Genomic DNA, 15,961 nt, shown 5'->3' with positions numbered 1-15,961 from the left:
GATTTATGGACAGCAACTCACCCTTCAGTTATGGGATTTACATATCATCATAATGCTTTTACAGAATATTGGGCCAGGCTTGATAGATATTATCTCATTCATGCTCAGCAATATGATGAATATACATGTCAAATGTGGACTGATTATTCACAACAATTATCTGATCACACTCCACTTTGGCTCACCCTTTCTTTTAGTATGCCTCTGGATGACTTGCAGCTCTCTTCTGTCAGACATTTATAGGTCAATCAATTATATCTTTCTCATGAAAAATTCCAGCATATGATCAGACTATATGATCAGACTGGCTTGTAGGCCATTGCTATCCCATGCTCAGGAGGATCTGGACTTTGCTTGGACCTCTTTCATACATCGTATTCAAAATGTCATTAAGGAATATGGAAGATGGTACATGGCAGAAACCAGACAGCATATCCAGTGGGCAAAATCATACAAGCAGTATTTGGTACAGATTAGTCATCAAAGATCTTTATCTGCTTCTGAGCAGCATTTATTGTCTTGTGCTTCCTCCATAATTGATGCCAATGATAAACGCAAGCTGTCCAAATGGCAGATCAGGGCCAGAGTTAAACCTATGCTAGATAAGGGCTGTTCCTCGAAATCTTTTTTTTGGAACTTACATGCACATAGACAAAGCCAATCTATCATGAGGGTCAGGAAACCAGACGGTCTTTGGACCCAGACTCTATCTCAGCTAGAAAAACAATGTTTGGATCATTTTCAGCTTCTTTTTTCTCAGCCATCTTCTTCTACACCTCAGGTTGCATTGGCTCGTAACAGATTTACTGAGCTTGTTTCTTCTATTGTCTCCTTGCAAAAAGCCTCAATGCTGGAAATGTTTTTTTCAGATGTTGAATTGGATGAAGCCCTTAAGCATTTGGGTAAACATAAATCCCCTGGCTGGGATGGTCTGACGGTTGAATTTTTTGAAGCCTTTTGGCGTGAATTGAAGGGTCCAATTCTGCAGTTTATTAATGTAGCCTGGCAGCATCAACATCTTCCCTCAGCTTGGAAGCATGGTCTGGTTAAGCTTGTGCCCAAAAAACCTCTATGTGAGACTATGGATGACTGGAGGCCCATCACTTTGATGTTGGTTATATCAAACTGATTGCCAAAATGTTGGTACATCGGATAAAGGATATCCTTCATGATGGACTTCATCCCAGGCAATATGGTTTTGTTCCAAGACGGCACATACATGACAATATCTCTAACACTCTCATCGCAATGGAATATGCAAAATATTCATATCAAGATGTGTTGGTCATGCAGGTGGATGTGGCGAAGGCATTTGATATAGTACAGTGGGATTATGTCTCTCAAATCATGTTAAAACTTGGTTTTGGGCCAAAGCTAGTTAATGTCATAAATTGGCTTTACTCAGATTCCACTGCACAATGCTTTATAGGGAATCATTTGTCTGAGTCTTGGACTCTCGAACGTTCAGTTCGGCAGGGATGCCCTCTCAGTGCTTTGCTTTATGCCATCGCTTCACATCCTTTGCTTCTTTATATGGATCACATGGTTGATATTGGACAGCTAGAGGGGCTTCAGATATCTGGTTCACGACCCTTCATTGCACAGGCCTATGCAGATGATTCATTCTTCATGCCAAAGAACAGTCCTTTGGAGATTCGCCTCTTGATGGATACCCTTTCAGATTTTGGGTTGGCAGTTGGTCTTAAGATTAATTTTCAGAAATTAAAACTCTTGCCTCTCAAGCATTGTGATTGGCATGCTATCCTGTGGCCAGGCCAGATTATTTATCCGGAAAACATAGTAAGACATTTGGGCTATCCCATTGGCTGGAAAATCAGCAATAAGCAACAAATGTCGTGGGTGTCAAACAAAATTCAGGACAAATTAGAATATTGGAAGATCTCCACTTGGCCTCTGCATGTACGGCTTCGAATTGTCCAGTCTATTGTTCTAGCTTTATGTCCAGTTCTACCTTCCTCTATTACATTGGTCATCTCGAGATCTCACTTCCTTTATGTCTCAAGCCATGGAGATTTTTTGGAAAACTAAGCTTCATAAAAAAGCTTTACGGTTGCTCAAAATGGACTTGCTTTGCTCACTAAGAATGCATGGTGGCTTTTTTGTTGCAGATGCACTCTCACTTACACCCACCCCAGATGCAGTGTTTGTTAAGCCACAAGTTTCAACAGTGACCATTGCATATCATCATGAGCTTGATGCCATGAAGGATCAATATGCCAATGACGCTGATTTTTCACGGATTTATGATCAGTTGGTTGAAGGTCAGAGGCATGAGCACTATACTCTCAAAGACGGTTTTTTAATGATGCATGGTAGACTGTGTGTCACGAAACAATTGAGGTCCAAAGTTTTAACAGAGAGTCACGTTCCACCCTATGCAGGACATAGAGGTATTGATTCCATCATCAAAGCTGTGGAGCACTATTTCTTTTGGCTGTCATTGAGGAAGGATGTCGAGGCATATGTCAAGACATTCATCACCTGCCAGAAGGTGAAATACGATAGGCAGAAGCCGGCTGGATTGCTGCAGCCTTTACCTCTTCCTGATCGACCCTAGTAGAGCATTGCCATGGTTTTTATCTTTGATCTTCCTCGTACACCATCAGGACATGATGGGATATGGACCATTATTTGCAGATTCAGCAAGCAGGTTCACTTTATTCCCATAAGGAAGAAAATTAAACAGACCAGATGGCGAGACTCGTTATGTCTCATGTGTTTAAACATCACGGGATGCCTCAATCAATTGTCATTGATAAATGACAAGTCTTTTCTAGAGAGGTATCTTTGAGAATATGGGCACCACGCTGAATTTTCCATCCTCTTTTCATCCTGAATCTGATGGGCAGTCCGAAGAAGCCAACTACACTACCCTTGATCTTCTCAAGTGCTATGTTTCGAATCAGCAATCGAAATGGGAGCAATTTATGCCACTTGTTGAGTTCGCTTACAACAACACTGTACACTCATCCATAGGGAAAGCCCCCTTTGAAATTGTGGCGGGAGAACGGAAGGTACCTCCCATTCTACATATGAAAGAGAAGATTTTTGAAGCGGACAGATTTGTGGAGAGCTTGGATGTTGCTTACCAGAAGATCAAAACAGCCCTCTGAAAAAGCCAAGAGAAGCACAAACGGGCAACAGATAAGCATCGCCAAGAGTTACTCTTGAAAGAGGGCAATTGGGTGCTGCTGCGTTTTAAGAAAGCACGACTCATGAAGATGAAAGGCAAGACCAAAGTGTACACAAAGCTCAAGATGAGGTACTATGGTCCTTTCCAGGTTTTTGAACGAATTAATGATGTAGCTTATAGGCTGAAGCTACTTGCCACTTGGACCATACACAATGCCTTTCATGTGAGTTTATTGAAGCCTTTCCAGGGTGATGTGCCTGCTGCCCTACTTCATGAGGATTAGCCCGACGTTGAAGAATTGGATGAAATCTTGGTTTTGGAACAAATTTTGGCACGCATAAGGTAGAGTTTCCCATTGCTACCTAGTGAATTTCAGGAATTATCCTACACTGGATGCGAAGTGGATGGAGGAGGGTGATCTGGTAGAGTCACCTCAGCTTTTGCAGCTCTACCGAGAAGCATTTCAGTTTGAGCCCACTGTGGTGCAGGCTCCTACAGGTTTAGCAGAGCAGAGCAGAGATCTGGAGCATCGCCTGATGCTCAAGAGGAGGGTAGCACCTCCACTTACTTGATGCAGAGTGCTCACGTATTTGGAGATCGCTTGGTGACACCAATTGTCTCACCTGAGATGCTGCTTGCTGACAGTATTTCTGCCGTGAGGTCTCCATGATGGGTGTTCCAGACACTCGACACAGAGGATGCATTGATGTATGGATGGACTCTCGAGCTCTCGTAGCCCATATTATCATTGCAAATTGTATCTTACAGATGATGTATATTCTAGTATGGGCTATTTCTGCCTATTTGCATTACTTTACTTTCACTGTAATTTTTCAGCAGCAACCTAGGTAGTTTGCTGTTTTAAGAGGAGGGTATGTCACGGGGATGTGAAAAGTGATGCAAAGTATCTTTGTAACTCAACCCACGCTTAACCCGGGGTTAAGCATGGTTAAGTGTAGTAATGGTTTGGCCGTGAGGGACTGGCTAGAGGAAGTGCACACTTCCTAGAAGTTCCTAGGGGCACGGCAAAGGCTTTAATGAGAGGTCTAAAGATTGGGCCCAAGGACAACCAACATTGTCCTTGGTATGGGGGTTAGGACTTTAATGAAGGGGCAAATGGCAAGAAAGAAGTCGCATTTGTCATGCATGTGTATGCATGCCCTACCCCCACCTACCATCCCTCTCCTCTCACTCTCCTGGAGGCTTGGACGTCTAGCAAAAGCTTCCTGTGGCCGTTTCGTTGGATTTTGCTGCTGCCCTTGCTCTTTGGCTGCTGTTCTGACTCTCTCCCCATCTCCTGCAAGCTCTAGAAGCAGCCCCGGCTGCTAGCCCGCATCCCGAAGCAGTTGTACGGCCTGGCGCAGATTGTGAGGCGGCTTTTTGGCGTCACATTCCAGCCATACAGCCATACGGACTGTATGTCTTGGTACAGATCAAGGTGGGGGTCCCAAGGAGGTATCTGAGGCTGGTTGAAGCGAGGATTGGAGGCCAAATCCGGGTGTAGAGAATCTGGGGCAGATCTGCATGTTTGAGATCCTCTATAGCTCTTTCTTGCTCATCTTCTGCTCTCTACCTTCATTTCTATCTTACCCTTATTGTTGGAAGCCACTTGCACCCTATGGGGAGCCTGGCAGAGGAAGGCGCGAGGAAGGAGCTCGCCCCTCTGCCACAGACAAAGGGAATTGGTTCCAAGTTCTATTTTTCATTGTTCTTTATTGATTTGGAGCTTTTTGCAGTGCATTTGTGTTGTTTGCAGTCCTTTTAGGACTCCTACAGGTTCTAGCAAGCACCCAGAGGCAAGGGTGTTCTTGTGGAAGGCTAGGGACAGTGTGAATGCATGTGATAGCCTTGAGGCTTCCTTGAGCTTAGTTTGCCAATGGTATGGACGCCTGAATGCCTCTCAGATCAAGAGTGGATGCCTGAGTATGCCTTGCCAGTTGGAATTCTAGTGGTGCACTTGGATTGGATGCCTTTGAAGACAAGTAGAGGAATTGTAGAGAGGATCAGTGCAGGGGTAAATCGTTGTTGTAAAGCATTTCCATTCAAAAGCATTAAATAAATACCGTAAAGGGCACCAAGGTATTTGGGGCCAGTGGGTGCACTGTGTACTGTTTTCATTGAGCAGGGGCATTCTAGCCTCACCTTTGTTGTTGTTGAAGTGTGTTTCTAAGTTGTGCTAAGTGGATGAAGTGACTGAAGCTTGCATTGTGGCTATTAATGAAGCTTATGACTAAGTAGAAGAAGATCATTGCCCTTTTGTTTATTGAAGGCCGGTTTTAGTATCCAAAGGGAATGTGTATCATTGCATCCTTTATTTTCTCTTGATAAATCTAGTGCATGGAACGACCATCCTCTAATTGTTTTCTATTAGGTATCTTGAACCAAGATAGCCTTCAAGGACAACGAGTAGTAGCTCCTAAAAGTATTGTCTATATAGAGCTACTGTGAAGAATCCATAAGTTGTCCTATTGCTATAGGGAGGCCATTGGCAATGTGTATGTCAATTCTGATTTAGCCCAGCCACAATACAAGCCTCTTCAATGGCCACGCACATTTGTCTGCATTGTCAATGTGGACAGCATTGCGGACTTGGTCATTCCTGGTCTATTTTCTCAGGATTGTGGGTTAGCTCCCGTGTTCAAGGTGTCAGCCTTTGAGTTGCATTCCGTGCTCTTGTGAGGAGTGTCTTTTGTATTTCGAAGTTCTCCAAGTTTAAAGAAAATTCTTCCTATATTTGGCAAGGGTGCCCTTAGTGGTGGGTACAGGGACCCAATCGGTTGTCGTCTCCATTTCTCTAACCCTAAACTCTCTTCCTCTCTATGGTGCATATGCATACGACTCGCAATAAGGTTTAAAGGTCTCGCTGTGATTACACGATCATTAACTGCTGCATGTTACATGCAGCTATTTCCACCACAAAGGAAGACTTGACATTCCCACAATGGAGGATTAAAACATCATGGAGTTTCTCTTGGATAAGTTCACCAATATCTTCCTCCTTATACAAAAGGACTTGATTGCATCCAAATGTAGCTGCTCAACAAAACAAGAAATAAAATGTTCAAATAATAAGGCAATTGGGGATGCCACTACTAAATACTAACTCGTACCCATTTAAAGAATAGCAATAGCAAAATGGCAAGGGTATCCAGAATTGAGGAGCCTACCCCTCCATGCTGAAACCTCATTGTCAATTTTATAGCCCAAAGAGTATAAAAAACAAGATACTACTAGCTTGCCTTACAGTTGCGCCTAGAAAGCCAGAAGAACTCTAGAATGACATCCTATGGAATCCTTGCACCTTGGACATTGCAAATATGAACAAGCTTACAATATAGCATGAAGTCTTTCCTAAAGCCAACAAAGCAACCAAAAAGATTTTTATTGGAATGCTTCACCTTGTATATATGGGAGCTCCAAGTTTGAAATATAGTCCAAATTGAAGTGAACATGTTGAAAAAGTAGAGAAAAAGTGTATATTGACTTTTTGTCCCGTTTGAATGCAAAAGGACTCCTACGCATGAAAGGCATACTCAGCTCTGTGATCCAAAAGTGCCTAATGTTGAGCCCTTGCTGCAGCAAGGCACTTCTAAATCCAAGCATCTACAAGCTGCTTCTGCTCTTCCCTCTATCGGCTGCTAAGTTGCTGACGTATAACAATTTCACGTCTCAAAATCTCATGTCTCTTGGTGCTATGAGTGGAGTGATAAGAATCGCTAATGCCGAAGAGGGCGGCTACGACATCCAAAGGTGAAGACACACCACCCTGCATATGAGACACCCAATCTGTGACATTGTCTCTTAAAGACCTCTCCATCGAAACATCTGGAATCCCAATACTGGTAGAATAGGTTAGGCATGCACATGTGGCTCAGAAACCATCAAGGCTATCGAAAATTAATGTGAAGTGGACACCTTTGGGGCAATGTAAATAGTGCCACTTCTATGGAGTGTAACATAAAGTTTGTCACTCCGTGCATGGATGGGCATCTGATATCTCCTATTAGACCAAGAAAATAGGAGTGAGGAAGGCATTGCATGAAAAGCATCTTCCATCCAAGAATCCGCCATTGAGCTGGAAAAGGAAAGGATTCAAGGTGACTCTCTCAAGATAGTGGGGGCCTTCTTCTCTTCCCCTTTTTTTATCTAAGGGTAACTCCATCATGTTGAAGTCACCCCTTGAAGTCACATCCAATAATCCATGAGTCTGCAATGGGAGACCTGAATAGAAGTTCCTTCCAAACCCAGATACTTTTCCCCTCTATTGTTGGGGTTTTAAGGTTGTGAAGACCAACCTTAGATTCGTCCATCAAAAGTAAAATTCACTATGCTAGAGAGAGTGATAATGTCATATCCAACCCCCAGGAAGAGAAAAGTAAGATTCACTATGCTAGAGAGAGTGATAATGCCATATCCAACCACTAGGGAGAGAAAAGAATATGAAAGTGAAATAAAATTCCTTCCCCTAACGCCAAAAGCAAGAGACTAGATGGTGTGACCTAAAAGCAATTTATTTGACTTTCTGCAGTCTCTACCATCCAACTTGTCTTCTAGATATACGACCCCCGGTAACACTTGGATGAAGCTAACTATGAACCAACTACCTTTAGCGACGATCAAGAATACCACCAAGGCCCTAAATGTTTTGGCTAAAAATCCTCATCCCAACCCAGAGTCAGATCCCCAAAATAGTGGAGTCCGATGCTCTCTCAGTAGGAACTAGAGGAGCAATGTCAAGAACAAGAGAGCACATATGTGCTCAATAGCACTGCCTTCATTATTCGATTTTTTATGAAACGTTGGAGTATATCGATAGAGGAGGAGGATGCTAAGGAGTTCATGGAGAGAGAGAGAGAGAGAGAGAGAGAGAGAGAGAGAGAGAGAAAGAAAGAAAGAAAGAAATATTAACATCTGCGGGAGGCCTCGTAGTCCTATGGGACAAAGTGCAAAATACACCGAAAGGGAAAGAACTCGCACAAGCCACAGAGGGCTGGAGCAAAAGGGCGTGCTAAGGCCCTTGCTAAGTACTATGCTGAAATAAAAAGCTCAATAGATCAAGCAAAATCAAGTACAAAATGCATCATCATGTGCTATCTGAAGTAGGTCGAGATTGGAGCTGGAATTGGAACTGAAACTCATAATCCGAAACCGGGCAGTGTGGTGGCTTGTCTATGAGCGGTGAAAATGTCTCAGATCTGCGTCTATCAAGTTGTCTCATGCTGTGGTGGTAGAGGGGGACGTGGTCTCCTCGATCTTTGAACCCACTGAGCTATGTTCAGAGTGACCCCTCATCTCGGGCGGTCTCCTCTGAGGAAAGCTGTAATAGGTCTGACCTCAATAGAGGGTGCTCTCCGCATTGCGGGTGGCCTTTGCATGCCTCTCTTAGTAATCCAGACTACTTGCGTATCGGCTAGCTCCTCCTTCTCAATCCCACTGTGTCTTGGAGCTGACTCAAAAAACAGAAATCTATGACTCATCACTGTGTCTACTCAGCCTCTGTATCTGGTGGTTTGGTCGCCTCCTGCTACTCTCTGATCTATTGTAGCAGGGTCTCTCTATGTCGGCGCATCTCAAGCAGATAGAGCCCAATGCATACCTGGTCATGGAAGTGGATCAAATGTGATAGTGGGTTCTTCTTCCCAGGTACATGCACAATCTGAAAATGAAACATAGAAGCAAAATTTTCCCACCTCATATGCTTCTCAAACAACTTTCTTTGAATTAGAAAGTACCGCAATGACTGATGATCGGGCTGAACATGAAAATCAGCACCCAAAAGATAATGCTTCCAGGTGGAAAGAGCATGTATAACAGCCAACATCTCTTTCTCATAGATGCCAAAATTCATCTCAGCATCTTGGAGCACTCTACTCTCGTATGCCATGACTCTACCATCTTGCATAAGTACCCCTCCTACGCTGCTCCCACATGCATCTGCTTGGACAGCGAAGGGTTTGCGAAGATCTGGCAAAATAATCACAGGATCTGAGCAGAGTTTCTCCTTTAGTAGGTCAAAAGCTGCAATTCCTTTGGGACCCCATCTGAAGCTGACCCCTTTCTTCTGTAAGTTGGGACCCCATCTGAAGGTGACCTTTTTCTTCTGTAAGGCATGTAAAGGAGATGCAATCTGTGCAAAATACCGGATGAACCTCCTATAGTATGAGCACAAGCCCAGAAAGCTGCGTACTTCATGGATGTTCTTCAAGTGTGGCCAATTCTTGATGGCCTCTACCTTGGCGGGGTCCATCCTACCTCCATCCTTGGAAACAATGTGCCCGAGAAAATGGATCTCATGCATGAAAAAATCACTTTTCTTGGCATTGACAAGCAACTTATGCTTCCGTAGCTCCTCAAGAACAATTGCCAGGTGGTGCTTATGTTCAGCCTCATCTTGAGAGAACACGATGATGTCATCAAAGAAAGTGCCAACAAAGGCTCGGTGTTCTCTAAAAATTCTGTCCATCATTCTAAAGGAGCATTGGTTGACCCAAATGGCATGACAAGAAACGCGTATAAACCAAATGTGGTACGAAATGCTGTTTTGTGGACATCCTTTGGCTGAATTCTGATCTGGTGATAACCACGCATCAAATCAATGCGGCTGAACATTCCGACCCCTGTAACCTATCCAAAATATCATCTATCCTGGGTATAGGGAATCTATTCTTAATGGTAATTTTATTGAGGGCTTTGTAGTCAATGCACATCCGCCAGTATCCATCCTTCTTCTGGAACAAGAGCATGGGTGAGTAGTAGGGTGAAGAGCTGGGTTGAATCAGCCCCTTCTCCAATAGGTCCTTGACCTGATTCATAATTTCCTCTTGCTGGGCTGCACTGACCCTGTAAGGAGGTCAGTTAGGAGGGCTGCTACCAGGGATTATATCTATCATATGGTCTTCTGGCCTATCAGGGGGCAACTCCTGTGGAAGTGAGTCAAAAAAACATTCTTTAAACTGAAAAAGAAAATCTGTCCGCTGTTTTTCCAGCTTAGAAAAATGAGACTCTTCTGCTTTCAGATGCAAACACTAAGTACGCTGAAAGGTACTTTTTCTTTACGTTGCCAATGGCGGAAGCAGATACAACAGGGGTGGATTCTCCCTTCAATTTAGCATCAAGAACGTGGGTTTTGCCACGGTGAATGATTGTGATGGTTTTATCCAAAGCAGCCCCAACACGAAAGTGCCAAGGTATCCCTAATAACACATCACAACCATTCAACGGCATAATAAAGAACTCCTCTGTGTCCACTAGCTCTGAATATGTAGCCGTAGCTTGCCTATCACTGGGGTAACTGATTGGCTGAGTCTTGGACAAGCCATATTTGCATCACACAAGGGACCCATCTCTTCAGCCCGTTTTCCCAACTTTCCAGCCAGCTCTGGAGAGATGAAGTTAGCCTTGGCTGATGGATCGAAAAACATCAGAGGTGTTTGGTCTCTTATCTTGCCCCATGCCCGGCATAACTTTGTAGCATCTGTATTCTGAACAGCCCCAATTAGTTTTGGCAAAAGACCAGCAGTGGGCTTGGGATTTTTATTCTTCTGATCAGTCCTCTTCTCCTCCTTGTGCTCACCATGCTCAATAGGAGGGAACTTCCGCTTCTTATGTGGGTATTCAAAAGCCCTGTGACCGTCCTCCTTGCAAATATAACACTTTTTGGCATCATAAAGAATTTGTTTTTCCTCATCTGGCATACGGATCGGTACTCGCCTCTGTCCTGCAACAAACTTTGCCTTCATGGGATTCGAAAACTTTCTGAACTTCTTAGGGGATTCCGCTTGCTGCCCTTTGACCTGGATGTCTCCTGTGAGCTTCCTCTGAACTCAGAAACCTTCCCTTGCATTAGTGCATAAGCGGTAGTGGCATTCTCAACCAACTGGGACATATTGGAGACCCTTGTCTTTGTGCAGTAGTCCCGAATCTCCTTTAGCAACCTGCAGCAATATCTTTTAATTTGCTCGGACAGTGGTACTGTCTGTAAGAACTCACTGGTAGTAGGGCTTCCCAAAACTTCTTATTGTAGTCCTTCAAATTTCTTTAATTTGCAGCATCTAAGTTGTACCAAGCGGTCATGATATCCACCTCAAAAGTGGTAGTGAGCCATGCTGCTGAGAAAACCTGTTTGAATTTGACCCAAGTGGTAGGTGCTCTGCCTTGCAAGAGAAGGTTGATCCACCATTGGAGCACATTGCCCTTCAAAAAGGTGGCTGCCTTTCGGGCTTTGTAAAATTCTGTAAATTGTCCACCTGAGTAGGCAGCATCAAACTGTTGTATGAATGTCAAAGCCTTCAATCTGTCTTGCATCCCATTGAAGGTCTCAAACTTGACAGTTGCCCCCCCTCCTTGTAATCTTTCAATTTGCCTTTAGGGGTGAGATTGTCATAAACGGGGGGCTGTAAAAATGGTGGGGGCATCACTGCTCCTGCATTTTGAGCCATTCCACCCGTACCCATGGTGGGGTTAGGCATTCCAAGTCCCACTCCTTGCATCTGTGGCATATTCCAAGGCATTCCTGTCTGCATTCCAGGTTGCATCCCAGTGTTTGAGTACATGATATTGGCATTTGCAGGGGGCATTCCACCCATCATAGGTTGCTGGAAATTCTGCATTCTGGGCTGTGTGCTGCCCATAAAGCTTCCTGGCATTCCATGTGCCTCTGCGGATGGTGCCACCATTGCCTGAAAAACTGATCCCCCTTCGAAATATCCTGGATGCATTGTGGGCTGAGAAAGGGCTTGCTGTCCCTGATTGACTGAATGAAAGTTGTTGGCATTACCCGCTACTACAGGGGTGATCGAGGGCATCTCTAAAGGCTATCCACTCAAAGAAACGTGCCTGTGAGTCTTCTTATGCTTCTTATGTTTCTTCTGAGCTGTCTTTATGCTTCCAGGGGGAGGAGCTTGCATAATCTCTGTGACAACTCCGATAGGGCTCCCACTACACTTTGCATTCGTAGTTGAAAAAGGGCATTGGGATCAAGCTCCTCTGCCTCATCTACCTCATCTTGTGACTCCTCAGTGGCATGTTTAGGAGAAACTGGCTATGACCCACTATCCTGCTGGTCATCACCCCTGCTAATGCTGTGCTCCTCTTCAAAGCTCTTTGATGCTTTGTCTTCCTCCTGCCCCTCCTGCTCAGAGATGGTCAATGACCTCTCATAGTATGACATGCTTGCTAAGATTGATGGTTATAGCAACAATTGCAATGAAGGTGTCCTTCACCCAACACCACTAGGGCTCACCTTTGTGGGAAGATGGTGACTATTCTTACAATGGAACCATTGAAACCGGCCTTCAATAAACAAAAGGTAGTGATCTTCTTCTACTCAGTCATAAACTTCATTAATAGCCACAATGCAAGCTTCGGTCACTTCATCCAGTTAGCATAACTTAGAAACAAACTTCAACAACAACAAAGGTGAGGCTAGAATGCCCCTGCTCAATGAAAACAATACACAATGCACCCACTGGCCCCAAATGCCTTGGCGCCGCCTTACGGTATTTATTAATGCTTCTGAATGGAAATGCTTTACAACAGGGATTCACCCTTGCACTGTTCCTCTCTGCAAATCCTCTACTTATCTTCAAGGCATCCAATCCAAGTGCACCACTAGAATTTCAATTGGCAAGCGTAGTCAGGCATCCATTTTTTATCTGAGAGGCATTCAGGCATCCATACTACTGGCAAACTGAGCTCAAGGCAGACTCAAGGCTATCACATGCATTCACACTGTCCCTAGGGCTCTCAAACATGCAGATCTGCCCGAGAACCTCTGCACTGGGATCTGGCCTCCAATCCTCGCTTCAACCAGCCTAAGGTACCTCCTTGGGACCCCCGCCCTGATCAGTACCAAGCCGTACAGTCCGTACGGCTATACAATTGGAATGTGACACCAAAAAGCTGCCTCACGATCTGCACCAGGCCGTACAACTGCTTCGAGTAGCAGCCAGGGCTGCTTCTAGAACTTGCAGGAACTAGGGAGAGTCTCAGAACAATAGCCAAAGATTAAAATCCAACGAAACAGCCACAGGAAGCTTCTGCTAGACATCCAAGCCTCCAGGAGAGTGAGAGGAGAGGGATGGTTGGTGGGGGGAGGTCATGCATACACACGCATGACAAATAACACTTCTTTGTTGCCATTCGCCCCTTCATTAAAGTCCTAACCCCCATACCAAGGACAACGTTGGTTGTCCTTGGGCCCCCAACTTTTAGACCCCTCTTTAAAGCCTTTGCCTCGCCCCTAGGACCCAGTGGTGCACCTAGACTTTGCCCCTAGGAACTTCTAGGAAGTGTGGACTTCTTCTAGCCAGTCCCTCACGGACAAACCAGTACTACACTTAACTAGGTTAACCCGGGTTAAGCGTGCGTTGAGTTACAAAGATACTTTACATCACTTTTCACATCCTCGTGACATATATGATGTTAAACTTGGGTGGAAGCAGTGCCAAAGGCAATATTAGGAAAATGCCTATGAGAGGGAATTTTAGCCACTATCCAAGAGGAAGTGGAAGATCTATTAAGATCAGAAATATCCAGCTTACTGGGTGCTCATAAGGCTGCTCTCTTTATGAGTCAGCCGCCTGTTTTATACCAAATGCTTCAGGATTTCAGGACCATGAAGTAGAAATGGATGGGTTCTTAGGAGATGTCTTCCAAGTGTAAAGGTCAGTAGCACATTTTGCAACCAGTGTATAGACCAAGATTCTTTGAGAGGAAACAGAAATTTACTGCACTGTTATTTTCAGTGGAGCTTGGTGGAATTAAGTAAATTGTGAAGACTTGCATCAAGAAGTGCAAGAGTGGAAGCCATGGAGAAACCATGGGAGAAAAATGAATAAGAACTCAGAGACACCCCTAGTGTTTTCATGCTTTTAACATTGTTGTTCAAGCATTTAGATGTGCTGCTGTTGGACAATGTCGGATAATGTGTGCATCTCTGTATGCTTCATTTTCGTAATCTTAGCAATCGAGTTCAGAACATCTAAGCCCTTCAACATCTGTGCCATGTGGTGTACTTTCTTGTCTTGTTGTGGGTATGTAGTGCAACTTGTCAAGATGTTAATTGTTTTTTGATGGCTGGTATTGCTGCAGTGTTGACAAAGATACACCAGAATGTATTTCGTCCTGGTGTGGATGGCACACGGATCATGGATCGTTGACAGGTACATCCTTATGATACCTTTAGTAGAGACGGAGATCATAAGGCCGGATGAAGATTTCCTCATTTTGGCCCCCCATCCTGTCCCTAGTTTCCTCCTATTTTATTGGATACTGTCCTTGAGATATCATAGAAGGTTGTATTCTGTCAATGTTAGAATTGGGATTGTCTGCATCTATCTTTTCCTTTATATGATCAGAAGGTCTTGTGGCTATTTCCTAGTCCAATAATGCCTGAAGGTTTCTTTTGTGGCCTACAAGTAGTGAGTGGTTGGCCTTAGAAATATGTCCAATGGAATGTTTTTCTGAAACATTTGAAGTTGTTGCAAAGTAAATTTTCATCAAGGGCCCCATAACAGCTGATCAATTGTGGGAAGCATGATTTTTCGCCCCCAAAGAAAAGAAATTTCGATTAGAAAATTGTGAAAATGATACAGATCGCAATCCATGGGACGCTTGAACAATCAAAAGGCAAATCTGTTTGCGATGCTACCTACTTTTGGACCCCAGCTCACTGCCTAGAGTGTCCTCCGGAAACAGTTGTCAACAACCAGGGTGGGGGGTTATACACCTTGATCCAAAAAGAGGCATGCAGGCCGTGCCTTGCAAAGATGCTCTCACATTTCAGCAGTCTTCCTAGATCCCTCCATGCCCTGCTCCCATGTGGCCTGCAGGATGTAAATGATAACTTCCCATATGTTGACGAAGTGGCTGTAGGCCAAATCTGCTCGCTGCCCAATCACTATACCATAGCATGCTACCCAGATATTGTGGCCACTGTCTCTCCCAAACACCATCCTCTAGAGACAACACACGTCTCTGGCAAGATGGAGGGACTGTGTCCTAGGTACCCAAGTGAGTGATGCTCATACCATCTATCCTATAGGCTAGAGAGAATCACATCCTGGCCACCATCTTGAGGGAGCATTGCCAGATCCTTTGAGCCCCTAGACAATTCCAAGTAATGAAGCTACCGTCTCGAGGTCCCCTGCATCACAACAATGACAGGCCCCAGCTAGTCTCATCTACTCCAGCCATGTTCCTATTGGCTGCCCTTCGTGAGCTACCAGCCAGAAGAGATAGGAGATCTTTCTCAGGTGGAAGCTTGTCCAAAGGTGGGCCCCAACACCTAGTAAGGACCTCATGCAACACTTGCTACTCTAGCAAATTCTGCTTCCGTGAGGGAATCCACTTGAACTCGTCTCTTCTCTGGGAGGTGGCTTGGATGAAGTTGCCCAACTCTCATCAAGCTCCGCATCAGTTGCAAATCCCTTCCTTGTGAGAGGGACCACTATGAAGATCCATTGCTAAGGCTGCTACCACTATCCTCTTGTGCGTGGCATGCTTCTTGGGAGCCCCTATCAAAGCAAGAGCTTCCAAGGATCAGGGCATGGAGCTAGACCCTTGACAATAAGCTTCTGCAAAATGGCTCAGCTCTGCATCGTTGGACCAATGCTACCTAGGTCTCCCTCTGTCTTGGGGGAACCAATGTCTTCCGGCCCAGGTATTTGATGGGTCATCTGAGCCTGCCCAAAGATCTCTGGATCAATGCTACCCAAGCCTCCCTCTGTCTAGGGGAGAACCAATGTCTTCCAAGCAAACCTGGCCCGGGAATTTCATGTGTCGTCCGATCCTGCCCAAAGGAAATTG

At 44.7% G+C, this 15,961-nt stretch overlaps 1 protein-coding gene across 4 annotated transcripts in view; it reads left to right on the top strand.

Annotated features, from left to right (window-relative positions):
• LOC147905278 (2-oxoglutarate (2OG) and Fe(II)-dependent oxygenase superfamily protein) overlaps positions 1–15,961 on the top strand; it is a 139,605-nt gene that overhangs the window by 108,093 nt on the left and 15,551 nt on the right. For all 4 annotated transcript variants that reach the window (XR_015541532.1, XR_015541534.1, XR_015541535.1 and 1 more), the window contains exon 10: positions 14,246–14,316. Coding sequence is in view for 1 of the 4 variants with exons in the window: in XM_087379244.1 (XP_087235370.1) it covers positions 14,246–14,316 (71 nt within the window). In the remaining 3 variants the exon portion in view is untranslated. The remainder of the gene's footprint in view (positions 1–14,245; positions 14,317–15,961) is intronic.

This window comes from Dipteris shenzhenensis, chromosome 1 (assembly GCF_047967505.1).
Source record: "Dipteris shenzhenensis isolate YYH24624 ecotype China chromosome 1, Dip_SZ_1.0, whole genome shotgun sequence".
NCBI classification, from domain to species: domain Eukaryota; kingdom Viridiplantae; phylum Streptophyta; class Polypodiopsida; order Gleicheniales; family Dipteridaceae; genus Dipteris; species Dipteris shenzhenensis.
This window is presented reverse-complemented; position numbering and strand designations above follow the sequence as displayed.